Here is an 18570-nt window from a genome sequence, read left to right as displayed (position 1 = left end):
CGCAGACATAACTCCAACTGGTTAGCCAGCAAAGAGAGTCGACTTTTCGAGCGCTGTCCGATTCCAAAAACTCCGTCTTTAGGAAACGTTCCCTGCAGAAGCAGCGCCCAGGAAGCTCCAGAGCGCTACCAGATGTACCAGCCTTGCCCCGCACAGCGGTTCTCCACACAGGAGGCCAAAATAATCATGAAAACTATTGTGGAGGCGAGGCTCCGCGGCAAAGAGTACAGCACATCCTGCTCTGAGATTGCCCGTGATTTGGCTGACAGTCTGAAACACGCGGCGAAAGCCCGGCTGTGTGACCGGTACAAACTCATCTCTTTTGTTGCCATCGGACAGGTGAAAGACTGTGACGTGACCTGTTCCAGCAGAGGCATATGGAGTCCCACTGCGGACACATTTGTGGAGTATATTTTCAAAAACAACTCACTGTTTGCGCTTTGCATTATGTACGCAGTTTATCAAGAATAGTTTAAGTGTTGCTCTTTTAGATACATTTTTGTGGCGTTAAAGTGACCGGAAAAATAACATGGACAACTCTGCTCTCACTGAACAGTCTGTTAATTTACACTGACGCACCGGATCACTCATCATGGACCAATGGCATGACTGACCTTTTTAAAAAACATGTTAACATACAAACTGTATTGTGCACTGTAGTTCATAGCTGCGTGACTAGATACATCGAATCTGTTAGATTTATCAAATTTTTCATTGATATTTTTCCTTCTAAAAAGTCCACATGTGGCCAGTGTTTTGTTTGTTTGTTGTTCAGAGACTATTTTTCAGTTGCGTAAGATACCATGGATGCCTTTTAAACAGAACATGGAGGATATATTTGTTATTTTGTAAAGGCACACACACAGCAGCCTCCTGACGTCTTCTGGCCCTAGTTAAAATGTCCGAGCCTATTTTATAGAATGAATGGGTTAATGAATGGATTGAGTTATAATCAGCTTGAAGTTAATGACTGGACCAGTGCTCTTGAATATGACTGAAATAATAATACTAACAATAACAACAACAATAATAATAACATTATTATACGGCTTCTCAGAATGTCGCAAAAAGTTCAATTGATTTGAATAGGCCACCCCAACGTTCGGAGGTCTGACATTTCTTTATAATGACCCCTGCCACTGGCAACGGGTTTTGTGCTTCTAATTCACATATTTCCTATCATTCCGCAAGTAGTCCGGTCATTTAACGTAACGGGAAGACAATAATTAATAAAATAAAATAATTAAATAAATATGGCACCAATGCTGAATATTTGTTTTGATGGGCTAATCACTTTTGTGAAGACTGACTCCGTCTGTAATATTCATACAGTGTCTATAATGAGTTCACACCTGAGAGTGAGACCAGCTTTTATTTACTGTCATAAAGCCACAATTACACCTGCGTGATATCTGCTGTATCTATGCTGTTGTTGATGGAACACAGAAATGCCGCAGCTATAACAGGCCCGTTCCTTATTGCTCTATTCTTAAGTTCTAGTGGCGGTACGCGTCAGGGGACAGCTGGGGTTGTGCCAAACCTGACATGTGACCCCACTATTCCCAGTGTTCTTTCCTGCTAAAATTAGCGCCAGCCACGTCTCCCTCAAGCACACCAATCACGGGCACAGAGGTCCCCTTCTCTAGAGCACACCAGTCACACACACACACACCAGTCACACACACGCCACAGCTTACCCAGGGAGAAGGTGTGCAGGTTAGGGCAAGTCGACACACTCAGAGTGGATTTCAGCGAGTTTGTGACGGTGTGTGTGAGAGAGAGAGATCTGTCAGTCGTACTGCTTGGGTTGAGATGTGGCTGACCCAGGGTCATGGCTGACCAGTGACATCATGACAGAGGTAGGCGATAGCACCAGTCTAATGGAAAACTTAAACATACAAACATAAACATTCTTAATCGATTTCCCCAAGGTCAGAATTATCAGATTTGACAGATATGTTAACCTGTACAATTCCATATTTTGTGTAATAATTCATCTAACAGTTACATTTGCACTGACTGATGATATGCATTGGAAACAGGAAACTCAGTATCTCAAACACAGTTCTCTAAAGTAAATATAGCTGAATGTTACTAATGTAATGAACTCTGTGTAATGAGGTCAGCGTGTCTGTAAACATAGTATGTAGATGTGTTTGTCGCCCCCTGCCTGTCCTGCTGGGTAACACCCAGAGCTGAGGGCTGGGGGGGCTGTGGTGACTGCCAACAGGCATCATGACGGGCGTGGCAGTGTGCTCAGGAGCAGTCAACTCCATCAAGGCCCTCTGGGAGACACGGATCAAGAAGAACAAAGATGACCTGCAGAAGCAGAGAGACCTGAGGGACAAGGCAGCTGTGGGACGGTGAGGAGGGTGTGTGTGTGTGTGTGTGGTCACAAAAAGTGACTAGAGCTGATATGATTTGATAGCTTGATACCTTAGATGGTTGTCATGGCAGCTGTGGTACTGAGTCTGATACCTTAGATGATTGGCATGGTGCACCTGCACTACTGAGATGGTACAGAAGAAAACACCAAAGAAACATTCAAAATATTTTAAAAGTCCAACAATGTTTATCCGCAGTTTCTGTTGCCTGCGACTATAGTAGTAGTGTACGCCATTGAGAGGGTCTCACACCTGCATACTATAGTAGTGTACGGCATTAGGAGGGTCTCACACCTGCATACTATAGTAGTGTACGGCATTAGGAGGGTCTTACACCTGCATACTATAGTAGTGTACGCCATTGAGAGGGTCTCACACCTGCATACTATGGTAGTAGTGTATGCCATTGGGAGGGTCAGACACCTGCATACTATAGTAGTGTACGGCATTAGGAGGGTCTTACACCTGCATACTATAGTAGTAGTGTACGGCATTAGGAGGGTGTTACACCAGCATACTATAGTAGTAGTGTACGTCATTGAGAGGGTCTTACACTTGCGTGTCTCACACCTGTGTGGCAGGCTGGCGGGGGCGTGGGAGGACCGTATCACCCTGAACAAGCTCCGAGAGCGAATCGTTACAGAGGACGGACGAGTCATCCTGCGCATACAGAAGGAGGAGTGGAAGGTAGCTAGGGTGCTGTGTTAGACTACAGGCTATTCATGTTAGTCTGTGTGTGCTGTGTTAGACTACAGTCTTCACGTTAGTCTGTGTGTGCTGTGTTAGACTACAGGCTAGTCTTCATGTTAGTCTGTGTGTGCTGTGTTAGACTACAGTCTTCACGGTAGTCTGTGTGTGCTGTGTTAGACAACAGTCTTCATGTTAGTCTGTGTGTGCTGTGTTAGACTACAGTCTAGTTTTCATGTTAGTCTGTGTGTGCTGTGTCTGACTACAGGCTAGTTAGTCTGTGAGTGCTGTGTTACACTACAGGTTAGTCTTCATGTTAATCTACAGAATGTGTGTTGTGCTAGAGAAGAGTGCTGGTGTGTGTGTATGGTCTCTCTGCTGGTGTGTGTGCTGGCGTGTGTGCGTTGTCTCTCTGCTAGTGTGTGTGCTGGCGTGTGTGTTGTCTCTCTGCTGATGTGTGTGTGTGTTGTCTCTGATGTGTGTGTGTGTTGTCTCTCTGCTGATGTGTGTGTTGTCTCTCTGCTGGTGTGTGTGTGTGTGTGTGTGTTGTCTCTTTGCTGCTGTGTGTGCCTTGTCTCTCTGCTAGTGTGTGTGTGTTGTTGTTATGTTGTCTGTGGTCTGTGCTGATGTGTCCGTCATTGTAATGCTGTAATGCTGATGTTCTCCTCTGCAACCGTGTGTTCTGCTGCAGACCCTCCCTGAGGCGCTGGTGCAGCTCACGGAGGTGCAGGAGTGGCAGTTGCATCGCACGGGCCTGCAGAAGATCCCCCGCTTCATCGCCAGCTTCCAGCAGCTCATCGTGATCGACCTCTCCCGCAACGCCATCACTGAGATCCCCAAAGAGATTGGTCAGAAGGGAACACCACCTCTCTTATTAATCACAGACATAACTGTTATTCTTATCCTACCTTAGACTATCACACCTGTCTCACAACCAGAAGACTTCCTCCTTTCACTACTGCTTACCAGCAGATGTCATGATTTGTCTTGGTTTGAGAGTAGCTGTATTTACTGAGATGTTGTCATCTGTGTTGCAGGCGAGTTGTTAGTAGATATTGTGACCTGTGTTGTGATGTAGTCATTGTCTAACCCTAACCCAGGTAAGCTGACCAGGCTGAGGGAGCTGTTGCTGAGCTACAACCGTGTGGACAGCGTCCCAGAGGAACTGGGGAACTGCGAGAGTCTGGAAAAACTTGAGCTGGCCAAGAACCAGGACCTGGACGAGCTGCCAGAACAGGTACCAACACACAGAACCACCAGCACAGATAGCTACACACAGAACTGCTCACACAGGTGCCTACAGAGAGAACCACCAGAACAGAGGCAGGCAGCCGATATAGCAGCTGCCCCAGGGGTGCAATAGCCTCTGATCTGGATCATCATCATCTGCTGCAGTGCAGGAGATCCATATTAAAATCAGGAGGTCCATATTCAAATCAGGAGGTCCATATTAAAATCAGGAGGTCCATATTTCAAATCAGGAGATCCACATTAAAATCAAGGGATCCACATTAAAATCAGGGGATCCATATTAAAATCAGGGGATCCATATTAAAATCAGAAGATCCATACTGCCCATATTAGAATCCCTGGGTAAACATGCAGGGCATTTAATATCATATTATAAGTGAAGAACAACAATGACCACAATGTCTTTAAGTGATTTGATTTGAACTGGTTATGCCCACTGATGCATGTGTAGCTCAGCAACCTGAAGAAGCTGTATCACCTAGACCTGTCCATGAACCTGTTCACCGAGATCCCCGACTGTGTGGTGAGTCTGCCTGCTCTGGAGTGGCTAGACATGGGGGGCAACCAGCTGCAGAACCTGCCTGAAGACATACACAGGTAAACACACACACACACACACACACACACACACACACACACACACACAGGTAAACACACACACACACACACACACACACAGAGCTCCTCTCACCCAGACCATCATATTCCAGTCTGTCTTTACTGAGGTGGGGATTTCTGTTCTGATTATGTGGGTTTTCATTTCTATTTCCCATAAAAATGTACACACACACACTTATATAGCTAAATGTGTTTTTATACAGTACTGCTCCCTACACCAATGCTGCCAAATGTGTTTGTGATCTTAATAGTGCAGTGAAGTGTGTGTGTGTGTGTGTGTGTGTGAGAGAGATGCACACTGATATCCCTGTCTCTGCAGGATGGAAAAGCTCCACACTCTGTGGCTGCAGCGGAATGAACTGGAATATCTACCTGACAACATCAGTCGCATGCACAGCCTGGACACGCTGGTGCTGAGCAGCAACCGCCTCAAAGACATCCCCAACCTCATGGACAGCATGACTAACCTCAGGTAAGACATCCCCAGCCTCATGAGTTACCTCAGGTAAGACATCCCCAGCCTCATGGACTGCATGACTAACCTCAGTTAAGACATCCGCAGCCTCATGAGTTACCTCAGGTAAGACATCCGCAGCCTCATGAATTACCTCAGGTAAGACATTCCCAGCCTCATGGACTGCACAAGTAATCTCAGGAAAGACATCCCCAGCCTCATGAGCTCAGGTAAAGCGTAATTTATGGTCGTCCATTTACGGAGACACGGAGAGCCCTCACTGTCGTGTCAAACCCTCTCCGAGCACCTCTCCGTGGCCTGACGTGCACCTCCCAATTTTTTTACTATCCATCTCCGTCAATACATCGCTGTTTACCTTGTGGGTTGTAGTATGCCAACATTAGATAGTTGGCTCACACACCTCGCAAATCCCCTCAGATGTATTTTTCAGTTACAATAACGGGGTTTTTACATTGCAGTGTCTATTTCTCCTAACTAAAATTTCTAAGCAAAAAAAAGTCAAACAAACAACTTTTATGTACAAATACGACCATCTACGGAGTTTGGTCCGCCGCCATATTTTTTATTTGTATTGCTTTACGACACCCTCAACCGTCGGAGAACCATAAATTAAAACGAGTCCTTTGATGCAACTGCGTGACCACGGAGTAACGGTGTAAAAGTATATTTCGGCCTTAAGACATCCCCAGACTCAGGTAAGACATCCCCATCCTTATGAGCTCAGGTAAGGCATCCCCAGCCTTATGAGCTCAGGTAAGGCATCCCCAGCCTCATGGAGTGCATGAGAAACCTCAGGTAAGACATCCCCAGCCTCATGGAGGGCTTGAGTAACCTTAGGTAAGCTATAGGGTAGGCTTAAAAATGAGACTGCAGGCCTGGAGGAGACAGCATGTATAGTTTAATGTTTTAACTTTAAAAAAGTCTTAATGATTGTTAAAATTAAAAATCCTAAAAATGAAAAACTCCTGTGGACAGGTTTGTGAACTTCCGAGACAACCCTCTGTCGTGGGACGTGTCCCTGCCGGAAGCGAAGGCGGACGTTCCTGAGGAAGAGGACGACAGGGAGATGTTCGGACGAGAGTTCATGCACTTCTACATCAACGAGTCGCGCAAGAGAGGTCTTGCTGCACGAAACATGTACTGTGTACTGTGTACGGAAATGAACTGAACAAAACAAAACAGTGGGAAACTGGCCAGATTAACTGTATTAATCCCTGTGAAAAACACCTCTCAGTGGTTGTCCTCAGTCTTATGTGTTCATGTATGAATGTTGTACTATCATATCATATGTGTGTGTGTGTTGCAGAATCCCAGGCCAAGTTTATGTCAGTACTGAACGTGGAGCTGGAGGAGGTGTGTGAGACGCCGCCGCTATCCTGACTGTCCTCCATGTTGGCCTCTGCACTTCCTGTCAGGCGGTTGTGTTCTCGTCCTGTCCTTCCTGTTGTCTGTGAGGCAGCCATGTTCTCGTCCTGTCCTTCCTGCTTCCTGTGAGGCGGCTATGTTTTCGTCCTGTCCTTCAAACTGGGTTCCCTTTTATGCTCACATTGGATGACACTTGATGCCAGCAATGTTTGTGTGTATTGAAGAGTGTGTATTGTTGTTTGTGTGTACTGAAGAGTGTGTATTGTTGTTTGTGTGTGTGTTGTCAGCTGAGGGTTGCCCAGAGCTGTCTGTTAGGTCACGCCAGTGACGACTCTTTTCGGATAACTTCATTCCCTCAAAAACTTCCGAATGAACTGAACAAAACAAAACAAGGATTAAACTCAGTCGACTCGTAGCACAGTCCTGCTGCTGCCTCCTCTGCTGCTGACGGATCAGCTTTGGCACTCCACTTTCTCCAATGGCATAATAAAAACAACAGTCTGAGGAAACGCTTTCCCCTGATGATGATGTAAGCCTGGTCCCTCATCCTCTGGTTGAATGGTTGCTATAGTGACTGTGGCACCCCCGTGTGGGGCACGGCGGTGAGCAGCACGTTCTCCAGGGAGATGTCAGGGCTGGTGTAGAAGCACAGGTCAGCATCCAGGCCCCTCTGTCTGAGGTAGTGCACCCTGCCCTGGTCTATCAGCAGCTTACACAGACGCCCAATGTGCTCCCGTTCCTCCACACCCACACTGCTGGGGGGGAACACACAGAACACACACACACACAAACACGTGCACACATCAGTGAAATGACAGACAAGGAATCATAATGGGTAGACCCAACACCTGTTCCACTGTGGCTAGTTTGCCTCCCACTGATCAGGTGTTTGTGCCACAGTAACAAAATGAGTGCAGTCTACTGCTGACCTGTCCAGACCCTCTGGTACGGCATCCCCCACGTCCTCGTGCTCGTCCTCCTCGTCTGCTGCGTCGCGGCCTGTGGTGCCCGTGGTGCCCGCTGCGGCAGCGTCTCTGTGCCCGGCGGCTTTGCTCATGCCACAGGTGGCCCAGCTGGACATGCGCTGGAAGGCTCCGAACTCGGCAGCGCCCAGGCCGCGCTCCTGGAAGAACTCTCTCCCCACGTAGTGCCTCCAGTCGCAGCGGTGGTGGCAGCACAGGGCGACGGCCACCCCGCACACTTCCAGGGTGTCCGCTTTCACACGCTTACTGGGCAGCTGGTCGCCATGGCCAACCGGCTCAGCTCTCTCGAGCAGACACCGCAGAGCCAGGTCTGAGAGGAGGAAAGGACAGATGGAGAGAAGAACAGAGAGAGAGGGATAGATGCATGATGCATGGGAGAGTAAAAAAACACTAAGCAGCAAGAAACTGGATGAAGAGAAAGAATGGAATGGCTTCAAATCTGATGTATCTTGCTGATGCATCTCACAACACTAGGTGTAATCCATGCAAGTTGTAGGGCTACATCCATTAAGAACCCATGAAATGAATGGAAGCAAATGTGATAGCTTTATCTGACATTAGCACTGGGTTCCCACAAACACACTGGGCTGGGCTTTTGCTGTGTGTGATTTTACCTGTTGCGGCCCCACACAAGTGTTTCCCCACACCCACCACAGGGAGGCGCTGCTCCTGAAGGAGGGAGACTTTACCTACAGAAACACACACACACACAAATGCTCACTCACTAGGTTTCTGCCCTTGTATGGTCAACATGAATGTAAATGTTATATATAAATAATAATAAAATTAATTAACTCTAACGTTGATGGGTATGTTTACTTACTCAAGTCAAGGTGCTGAATGTCCACCTGCAGCCTTTCAAAAGTGGAGTCTTTGCTTCTGTTTTTGCCATCTACCTTCATAGCCAAGAGAGAACCACTTAATACACACACACACACACACACACACACACACACACACACACACACACACACACACACACACACACACACACACACACACACACACACACACACACACACACACACACACACACACACACACACACACACACACACACACACACACACACACACACACACACACACACTTGTTGCAGCTCGGAATGGAACCTGTAACTGTGGCTTTGCACACGTACCTTAAAGCGAGTGGTGGATCTCTCCACCAGAAGGAAGTGGACGTCTTCTGCGGTCTCCAGGGCCGAGTGTATCCAGTGCGAAAGCTTCCCTTTCCCAGCTCCAAACTCAACCACGCATCGGTGTGATCCAAGCAGGTGCAAAGCCTCCATGTTTCCCAGAATAGAAGCCTGGCCAAGCAACACTTAGGTCAAACTCACAGGGACCGCTAACAGCCAATGAAATGGTTTCTAGCATGAAAGAAAGACAAAGACATGCTTGAACAAATTCAAAACAAACCTCACCTGCTGCTTCAGGTGTTTGCAGGCTGAGTCTCCATTATTTGGGTCATGCAGAGGCTCATGAAGAACAGGATGGGACAGCATGCTGTCCTTGTGTGTCCCACTGAGTCCTGACAGCAAAGGGATGGACAAATCTGTGTCTGATTTTCTATATGATGAACCAGTGACACTACAACCTACAGGTCTGATTTTCTATATGGTGAACCAGTGACACTGCAACCTACAGGTCTGATTCTAAACCCCAAAGAAAATAAACAATCCCATAACAGATGTTAAGAGTACCTTTCACAGCATATTTAAGCTTCTGAATAAGATGCTCCATCTCTTGTTTAGAGCGAGCAGACAGTGGCGTCTGGGAAAGAGAGACATCCATCAGTAGCAATCCCTCCACCATTAAAAGCTACAACCATTTTATCGCTCAATACAAACAGAAGTTACCTCATCTGAAACAGTTTCTTTGTCGCAGACTGGACCAGCGTTAATGTCTTTAACATAATAAACCTGCATAAGAGAAGAAAAAGTTTGAGTGCCACCAGTCTCTAACACCAGTCTAGATGTAAGCATAAAGTGTTATGAAACACATTGAGTGTATTCAACAGAACTTACAGGTTTGGGTTTCTCCTTTGAGTTGCACTTCTTCAAGTGCTTTGCCAAAATGTCGGCATAGACTGTGCTGTTTGGGAAGGTACAGACATGCCTTAGGTGCAGTAAAACACATGGTTCTCACACAGGAAAGGCTCTAGAGTGAAGTGCTGGACACACAAACAGAATACCTGGACATTACAGAGAATACCCTACTGGCCAAAGTTCCCTGCATGCTTACTGTTTGGGGTCCAGCGGGCATGGTATTCGCTGTCTGTCGCTTTCTTGATCCTAAAAAGAGAACAGTGTGAAGCATTACTGGCTGGGCACTTTCAGACCTTACACTGAATGGCAATTGTCACTAAAAAAAAAGAGGGGAAACTTACGGCATTGGCATGTTCACCACAATATGCTTTACCAGCTCCAACAACCATTTTACAGTATCTTTTCTTTTTCTCCACGAAATAGGCACATCTGCCTGGGAGAGGGGCAGACACGCCATCTGCCACCACCACAACAGACTCCATTTTAGCGGCGCTTATATTTTACGTTTAGCTCGCGCGGCGTTGCGTGGCTGCTGGTTGCTAGCAGCAACACTTGTAACAAACAGAATGACTCCAAGAGAGAAACGAACCACAATAGCTAGTACAAAGATATTGTATATATATATCAATCAAAACTGGCAAGTCACTTAGCAAATGTGTTTTTTTTTTCAGACGGTAAAGAAAATAGACATTCATTTACTTCCAAATCTTCGATTAGATTCAGAGAGCACTTATGAGTGACGTAATCTTCGTAACTTCCGCCTTTCAACTCTCACCCACAACGGCCATTCGCGGGACAGAGGCGCCAAACTCGAAATTGGTGGAGGTTTAGAAAACGAGACTGTTTATACGATTTTTTTAATGCACATTTTTTGGGGGAATATGAAACAACGATGACGGAGATATTGTTCAATAAGAAGTTACTAGTGCAAGTGAAATGTAAAGACTGCGATGACAGGTATGTTAACTTTATTTCCACTCCTAGCCTCCTAGCTAGATGGCTACCAAGCCCAGTTTATTATGCTCAACGAGCTGGCTAGCTAGCTAACGTTACCATTCAGTCATGGCAGGCACTTTCACCGACAGATGTCTATACAATAGCGAGTAATGAGCGTGTTGGGGGTGCCACCAAATTCATTTCACGTTTGATTGTTTTTGAGAGATGACTATACCCTTATCCATTTATGTACATTTGCAGACGTACAAAAATCCGAATCAGTGTTGAGCATCAGTTCACAAGTAATCCGATTCATAAAAGGGTAAGTAAAACGCCTTCATCTGAAAAGCTCTTTTGGATCGCTGGCAAGACTGGCTTTTGTGTCAGATTTTAAACAGATCTTGCGTGATGGGGGTCTGATTTATATGCAAACTATTACAGCTAATAAGGACTCTATATGCTAAATATGATCTTTAAATATGGCGTGTGATGCATACTTGGACATAGTGTCTATCATCTCTCTCTATAGGATCTGGTCGTACGGCTGACTGATGATGCGGATCTGTACTTTCTATACAACCTCACCATATCAGAGGAGGATTTCCAAAGGTACAGTTCACAGTGTTTAGTAGACAAGACGGAAACATCTAATGAATTTAATTTTCTTCCTGTCGATCTGTTATTTAATGGTGATTTTCCGTGAGATAATGTCTATATGAAATCAAAGAAATGTACATGTGTGAACCACAACTCGTCCTATTTCTCCAGTTTGAAGGTCCAGCAGGGCCTGTTGGTGGACTTCACCTCCTTCCCTCAGAGATTCATTGACCTGTTGGAACTATGTATAACAGAGCAGGACAAGGAGAACCCAAGGTAATTTCACTTGTGATGCAAATCCTTAACCTTTTAGAGGCATGAGTGTCTCTAGTGAGTATGCAGCCGGTTCCTGTGCCTCCAGGGAGAACTCAGCCAGTTCCTCTCGTTCTCCTCCTTTTAGGTTCTTGCTGCAGCTCTGCTGTTCTTCCTCATCTCTGGACCACGGCCCTGCAAGCCTCAATGTGGTGGAGACCAACCCCTTCAAGCACCTCACACACCTGTGCCTCAAACTGCTCCATGGCACTGATGTGGAGATTAAGAAGTTCCTGGCCTCTTGTCTGGCCAGTATGAAGGTAAGATCACACACCTGTGAGCTCACACACCTGTGCCCTTTCTGGGCGGGATGTGTTGGACAGCTTCATTGGCTCAGAGGAGTGCTAGTGCGGTGTGCATTGCATCTTGGGTGAAATTAAGTTACTTTTTAGAATTGAAGGTCACGCCTCTTGAATGTAACATCTGTCTAATTGTAGGAATACAATGTTCTGACAGTGTTGTGGTTATGACCATCAAGATTGTTTTAAGGTTGAGGCTTTGTGAGAATGTAACTGTCCTGAGGGCTGGGTTCTTTACTGTTGCTGAACTGTGCTGAGGTTGTTTGTTGTTGACAGTGTTGAGTGTAAAACTGTGTTGTGTTTGTATAGATGCAGATGGTGTGTGTGTTGTGTTTTGATTGACAGGAGGAGAAGCAGCTGTTGGAGCAGACGCTGAAGAAGACTGAGGGGGATCTTTCCAGGCAGCTAAGCTTCACCCAACAGGTCCTCTACACTGGATGTGTGTGTGTGTGTGTGTGTGTGTGTGTGTGTGTGTGTGTGTGTGTGTGTGTGTGTGTGTGTGTGTGTGTGTGTGTGTGTGTGTGTGTGTGTGTGCGTCTGTCTGTCTGCTTGTTTCCTGGGCCTTTGGATGGTTGAGTGTGACGTGTGTGTGTGTGTGTGTGTGTGTGTGTGTGTGTGTGAGAGTTTGTAACGTGATGTGATGTGTTATGCGTGTGGTGTGATTTTGACGTGATGTGACGTGACGGTCTTTCCTGGGCAGACTCTGGCAGAGAAGAGTAGAGAACTGGACACGCTGCGCTCAGAGTGGACGTCCCAGTCCACCTCACTGTCCAGCAAACACACACTGGACCTCACAGCAGAGCGGGAAAAGGCTCTGGAGGTGAACACACACACACACACACACATACAGTACATACACACACACACAAACACTAAGCAATAGGCATTTTGGCAGATTCTGCTAAACATTTACACTTAAAATCCTGGGGGTTAAGTGTGGTACCATTATTTAAAAATGACTGGCTGATCATGGTCAAACACAAGATGACTGCAGAGTTGCAGTCGGGTTGGATTAATGGGCAACTCATTTGTGAGTGGACCTGTGCATCACTGGTTGGCATACAATAATTCTAGTCAAAGTTTTGAAATAATTTGAAACGGTTAACCATTTAACTGTGCCCACCCCTAAGACACACCGTATCAGTTCTGTGTTGTGGTGGTTCTGTATTGTAATGTGTGGTGTGTGTGTATTGTAATGCACAATCACATTTCAACGTCTTCTGTGTGTTCATCTGCATCTATCTTGTGTGCGTGTGTGTGTGTGTGTGTGTGTAGACGCAGACTCGTCTGCAGCAGCAGAATGAGCAGTTGCGGCGGGAGCTGGAGGGTACCCACCAGCGGAGCACGGACCAGCTGCAGGGACGCCTGGCCGAGCTGGAGGCCTCCAACCGCGAGCTCACAGACAGGAAGTACCGCAATGAAGCCACCATCCGCGACCTCAAGGCCAAACTGGCTGGAGTAGAGGAGGTACACTTCTGGAGAGTGTGTGTATGTGTGTGTATGGGCACAGAGTGAGTGAGGGTGTGTGTGTGTGAATAAAGGAATGGAGAGGTTTTGGCTTAGATAGCATGTCTGTTTGCTTGTTATTTGCACCCTCACTCTGTGTCTGATGTGTATGTGTGCGTGTGTGTGTGTGTGTGTGTGGGTAGGAGTGCCAGCGGGCGAAGCAGCAGGTGGCGTCTCTGCGTCGTGAGAATGGAGCTCTGGACCAGGAGTGCCACGATAAGGAGCGTCAGCTGAACCAGCTGCACACGCGTGTGGCCGTGCTGGAGCAGGAGGTCAAGGACAAGGAGCAGCTGCTCGGACGCACCAGGGAAGTGTTGGATGCTACGCAGCAGCAGAAGGTACACACACACACACACACACACACACACACACACACACACACACACACACACACACACACACACACACACACACACACACCAGGGAGGTGCTGGAGGCTATGCAGCAGCAGAAAGAACACACACACACACACACACACACACCAAGCAAACACGCATCACCTGTCACCTGTGTGAGTTTTTGCCTTTCATGCTGTTGGCTGAGGGGTGTTGATGGAGTTGATTTGTTGATTGTGTGTGTGTCCTGTTTGCAGACGTCAGTGGAAGGCAGTGCAGAGAGTCAGCACCTCCAGATCGGGAAGCTGGAGACCACCGTCAAGTCTCTGTCTGAAGAACTCATAAAGGTGTGTGTGTGTGTGACTGAAGAACTCAATAAGGTGAACTCAGTTAACTGGTTAGTGTGTGTGTGTCTGTGTGTCTGTGTGTGTGTGTCTGAAGAACTCGTTAAGGTGTGTGTGTGTTTGTCTGAAGAGCTCATTAATGAGTACTCTATTGTTAGTGTGTGTGTATCTGTTTTTGTGTGTGTGTTAAACTCTGGTATGTGTATGTTCAGGCAAACCGCATCATTAAAAGGCGCCAGGGTGATACGAGTTGTCTGGTGTGTATAGTTTGTGTGTGTGTGTGTGTGTGTGTGTTTAAACTTTGGTGTGTGTGTTTTCAGGCAAACAGCATCATTAAGAAGCTTCAGGGTGACGTGAAGGCTCTGCTTGGGAAGATGAAGGTAAAGAACGCGGTGACGGTCTCTCAGGAGAAGGTTCTGCAGGAGACCACTGACAAGCTGCAGCAGCTGCAGACACAGCTGCAGGACGCCCAGCAGCAGCTCCGACAACGAGACGAGGAGGTGTGTGTTTGTTTGTTTGTTTGTGTGTGTGTGTGTGTGTGTGTGTGTGTGTTTGTGTCTTTCTGTCTGCTCAAACACAGACTATAAGCTACATTTGACAGTCTAAAGTTCTCTCGGTCGATCAGGTGATATGTAAACTCTGCCTCTCTGCTCTGGTGTGTAAGCTGAGGTAGAGTTAATCGCTCATATGAGGAGTAAACTCTCTCTCTCTCTCTCTCTCTGCCCCCCCAGGTGTGTAAACTGAAGGAGCAGCTGGAGGTGACGGTGCAGAAGCTGGATGAGAGCAGAGAGGTTCTGAAGACCAATGAGAACGGTACGCCGCCTCTCCCTCTCCTAGCAACCACACAAACACCAGACACCTGCAGACAAATCAGTGCATGACCTAGAATTGGTTAAGAGTTGGTCTAGTATTTTAGTGTTGATGAGCCAGACGATCAAGTTATTGTAGTTTTTTTTTTCTTTTTTAAGTTTGGTTGTAAAAATTAAATAGAGCCTTGTGTTATAACTGTAACATGTCTAAACAGTGGTCTTTTTCAGCTGTGTGTGTGTGTGTGTGTGTGTGTGTGTGTGTGTGTGTGTGTGTGTCTGTGTGTCTGTGTGTGTCTGTGTGTGTCTATCTCGTTCTAATTCTGGTTCTCCTTCTCAGTGATCACGTGGCTCAACAAGCAGCTGAATGAGAACCAGTTGTCACGGAAACAGGAGAGTCTGGGCATGTTTGAGACGCCGCCGGCCCTCTCCGCGGGGGCGGGGCTAAGGATGGGTGGAGTCTCCAGTAACCTGGTAGATATGCATCATGGATTGTGTGTGTGTGTGTGTGTGTGTGTGTGTGTGTGTGTGTGTGTTGTGTAAAATTGTGTGCAGAAAAGAAACACAATCATTCGAATCAGTCTGTGTTCTTCATTTGTACATATCAGTGTGTGATGTGATTTTTAGGGGTAAGTTTGTCAGTTTCTGCTCTTGCAGATAGAGCTTACCTCTCAAATGTCCCCCTAATCAAGAGTGCTGTGGAATTCTCTCTCCCCCCCCCCCCCCCTCAGCTTGACAGCAGGAGTTTTCCCCCGTCTGGTCTGGGGTACTCCTCCACCTCTCCGTCTGCCCAGGGGTACCCCGTTACCTCCACGTTAAACTCCAAACTTTCCTACCCTCTATCGGCTGCCGGCACAGGAGCCCGGCCTGTGTTTGGCCTGCACAACCAGGGCTCTGGACCCAAGGCACGCTCTCCTCTTACCTCTCTTATCTCTCCTCTCCTCTCCTCTCCTCTTCCCCTTGCATCAACTACTGGATTTGAATTGACTTTCTGCTTCCAGAATAGCTGGTGACTGCTACGTTTGTCCTTACCTGTGTGTGTGTGTGTGTGTGTGGCAGGTCCAGTTTAACCCCATGACTGCCAAGCCTGCTCTGTCTCCTGTGGAGAGGAGAGATGGGAGCCCCCCTGTGACGCGTGTGCCCTTTTCTAACAAAGAGAAGTCAGTGGGACACACACACACACATACATGCATACACACACACACACACACACACACACACACACTTCTGCATTAATAGCTGGGTTGTATTTATGTGTATGTGTGTGTGTGTGTTGTCTGTCCAGTCGTGATCCTGTAGGTCTGGACTCTAAGTACTTGGAGAGACGTGACGACAGCATCCCCCTTCGTGGGCTCCTAACCAGCATGAACATGAACAAAGGTAACACACACACCTGAACAAAGGTAACAATGGACACACCTGTACAAAGGTAACACACACACCTGTCAGACATACACCTGTACAAAGGTAACACACACACACCTGTGCTCACTCACACACAGGTCATTACTAAACACAGGCTTTACTGAGGGGGTTCTACTTCTCTCCTTGTTTAATGCAGATATCCCGAAGCCTTCGCTGAATAAAGCCAAGCCAGGGGTACAGCCCCCCCCCTCCGCATACTTCCCAGGATGAAATCCGCAGGCGACCTCCGTATGAACGGCTCTCCCTTACCTGCGTCGCCCACACCCAAAGCAGGCTCCTGTTTACATCGTGCGTGTGTGTGTGTCTGCCACATGAACCGTGCATTAACTAGAGCAATCTTTTTTTATCCATGTTGTGCGTTTTGTTATTTATTAAACCAGTATTTTTATCTGTTAAATCGATTGCAAATCAGTTGGCTGGAATGATTGACTTTAGGTTGTTTTGCTCAACAAAATTGATCAACACCTGTGTGCGTGTGTGTGTGTGTTTTAAGACACAAGTGTGTAAGGAATTACATAACTAAAAGAGATTTGTGAACAGCAGGCCAGAAGCACACCCCCACTGCTGGCTTCAGAATACACTTGCAGACCGTTGGCGCCTGTAGCATGCTAATGTTAGCCGCTATTCTGTTGAAACCACTTGCACACCTTTGGCGACTGTAGCATGCTAATGTTAGCTGCTAACTCCTGAAACGAGTTCCTGTTTGAAACGAGTCAAACACCTGTGGAGCTCAGGGGCCATTAGCATGCTGCTAAAGTTATCTGCTAACCGCCAGCCAGGCTGTGGTGTTCCATGGTGCTGGGTTGATGTGCATGTCACGGTACACTGTCACTGCCCCAGAGGTCCAAACAGAGAGCAGCTGGCTTTGGACAGGTGATCAGGCCCCAATCTGAGTCACCTTCTCTGAGGAGACGCTCCACTGCATTAAAAATGTGAGATGGCAGCGATGATCCCTAACAGCATTCAGACGGACCTGTGCCTGGTCGAGCGGTTTTCTCGCAGAGGTGACCTGCATCAGGCTGGCTGATGCTGTTCTGTTCATCAGATACTTGATCATTGGACGTAATTCTTAAGGACATTGAAAGGGAGCCTGTCTCCCTCAGTGATTGGTTCATGTTTGCTGTGTGTGTATATATGTATGTATGTGCAAGGCAAATGAATGAACACACTGTATATTTGTGTTTGTCAATATTTTTTAAAGTTGTGTGAATAAACCATGTCAAAGTAGGCCTCGCTGTCTCACATCGGCTTCTTTGAAACATCAACTTCTATATCTACTATACAAAACAACTATATCTATTATATATAAACAACTATACTATATATATATAAACAAACTACTATATATAAACAACTATATCTTATATATCATCTACTATACATAAACAACTCTATCGGAATCTGAACATTTGCTTTTTCTATGTTCCTGCTCTACTAATACTAAGTAGAACTCCTCCCAACACTGGAATTGATTGGAACTTTTATATTTATCTGTTCTCTTAAACATTTCACTCCAAGAGCCAAGACACTCTAACTAACTAATGACTTGCACTGAATACAGTTGCGCGCATCTGAGAAGTGCTGGTGGTGCAATGATGGCTCTTTAGGCCACACTTAAGTTAGACTTCAGTCTAGCCATGTCCTTTCTGAGGATCTTTTGCCTCAGTAATAAGTTGGCCAGCAGATTTGTGTTTGCCTCAGTAATGTTGGCCAGTAGACGTGTGTGTGTGTGTTGGTGTTGGCCAGTAGAAATGTGTTGGCCTCAGTAAAGCTGGCCAGTAGACGTGTTTGTGTGTGCGTGCTGGTGTTTGCCAGTCGATGTGTGTGTGTGCTGGTGTTGGCCAGTAGACGTATGTGTGTGCTGGTGTTGGCCGGTAGATGTGCGTTAGTAAGTGCAGGAACTCACACAGTGCTGCTTACATCAAAATATTCAACTTTATTGAAATGCATGTCCGCATACTTCCAAGATATTTACAGGTTCAGTCAAAGCCATTATGTTTAAAATGGAAATAAAAGGCAGCAAACTTATGACCACAGTACATAACAGAAAAACCAGCAACAAAAGCACACAGTTGGACATAACGCAATATATTACAGAGAGAAAAAAAACTCTTAAATAAGTAAAACACATAGCTAAATATATCAGATAAATTCACACCTGTTATTATTCCAAAGATCTTTAGTTATTTGGTCAAATGTCACG

General features: G+C 46.5%; 3 protein-coding genes across 7 annotated transcripts; 2 read left to right on the top strand and 1 right to left on the bottom strand.

Moving 5' to 3' along the window:
- Positions 1-1591: 1591 nt before the first annotated feature.
- lrrc39 (leucine rich repeat containing 39) lies at positions 1592-6813 on the top strand. Of its 4 annotated transcripts, none has more exons than XM_012841967.3 (9): positions 1592-1859; positions 2151-2363; positions 2966-3071; positions 3763-3919; positions 4172-4308; positions 4774-4919; positions 5260-5412; positions 6391-6533; positions 6722-6813. In XM_012841967.3, exons 2-9 carry the CDS (start codon positions 2236-2238, stop codon positions 6793-6795), a joined length of 1044 nt encoding a protein of 347 aa, XP_012697421.2. In that variant the 5' UTR covers positions 1592-1859; positions 2151-2235; the 3' UTR covers positions 6796-6813. The 4 variants fall into 4 exon arrangements, with proteins under 4 accessions (XP_012697421.2, XP_031430092.1, XP_042564824.1 ...); XM_031574232.2 differs by having other exon boundaries at positions 1598-1859; positions 2231-2363; XM_042708890.1 differs by having other exon boundaries at positions 1598-1859; positions 2194-2363.
- Positions 6297-10459, bottom strand: trmt13 (tRNA methyltransferase 13 homolog). Of its 2 annotated transcripts, none has more exons than XM_012841962.3 (11): positions 10149-10459; positions 10004-10053; positions 9787-9853; positions 9619-9681; positions 9463-9532; positions 9184-9290; positions 8902-9069; positions 8587-8659; positions 8378-8452; positions 7710-8073; positions 6297-7535 (listed from the first exon to the last, which is right to left on the bottom strand). In XM_012841962.3, the coding sequence occupies exons 1-11, from the start codon at positions 10287-10289 to the stop codon at positions 7346-7348; spliced, it is 1368 nt and encodes a 455-aa protein (XP_012697416.2). In that variant the 5' UTR covers positions 10290-10459; the 3' UTR covers positions 6297-7345. The 2 variants fall into 2 exon arrangements, with proteins under 2 accessions (XP_012697416.2, XP_012697417.2); XM_012841963.3 differs by having other exon boundaries at positions 6297-7532; positions 10149-10450.
- A 111-nt stretch (positions 10460-10570) lies between these two features.
- sass6 (SAS-6 centriolar assembly protein) lies at positions 10571-17595 on the top strand. Its single transcript, XM_012841939.2, has 17 exons — positions 10571-10764; positions 11005-11065; positions 11273-11352; positions 11512-11616; positions 11741-11912; positions 12297-12374; positions 12652-12771; positions 13227-13418; positions 13601-13795; positions 14050-14139; positions 14457-14636; positions 14868-14949; positions 15283-15416; positions 15674-15847; positions 16002-16102; positions 16228-16322; positions 16504-17595. Exons 1-17 carry the CDS (start codon positions 10700-10702, stop codon positions 16575-16577), a joined length of 1998 nt encoding a protein of 665 aa, XP_012697393.2. The 5' UTR covers positions 10571-10699; the 3' UTR covers positions 16578-17595.
- Positions 17596-18570: the final 975 nt, after the last annotated feature.

This window comes from Clupea harengus, chromosome 10 (assembly GCF_900700415.2).
Source record: "Clupea harengus chromosome 10, Ch_v2.0.2, whole genome shotgun sequence".
Taxonomy (NCBI): Eukaryota; Metazoa; Chordata; class Actinopteri; order Clupeiformes; family Clupeidae; genus Clupea; species Clupea harengus.
Note: the sequence above shows the minus strand (reverse complement) of the source record. Positions and strands in the feature narration are given on the sequence as shown.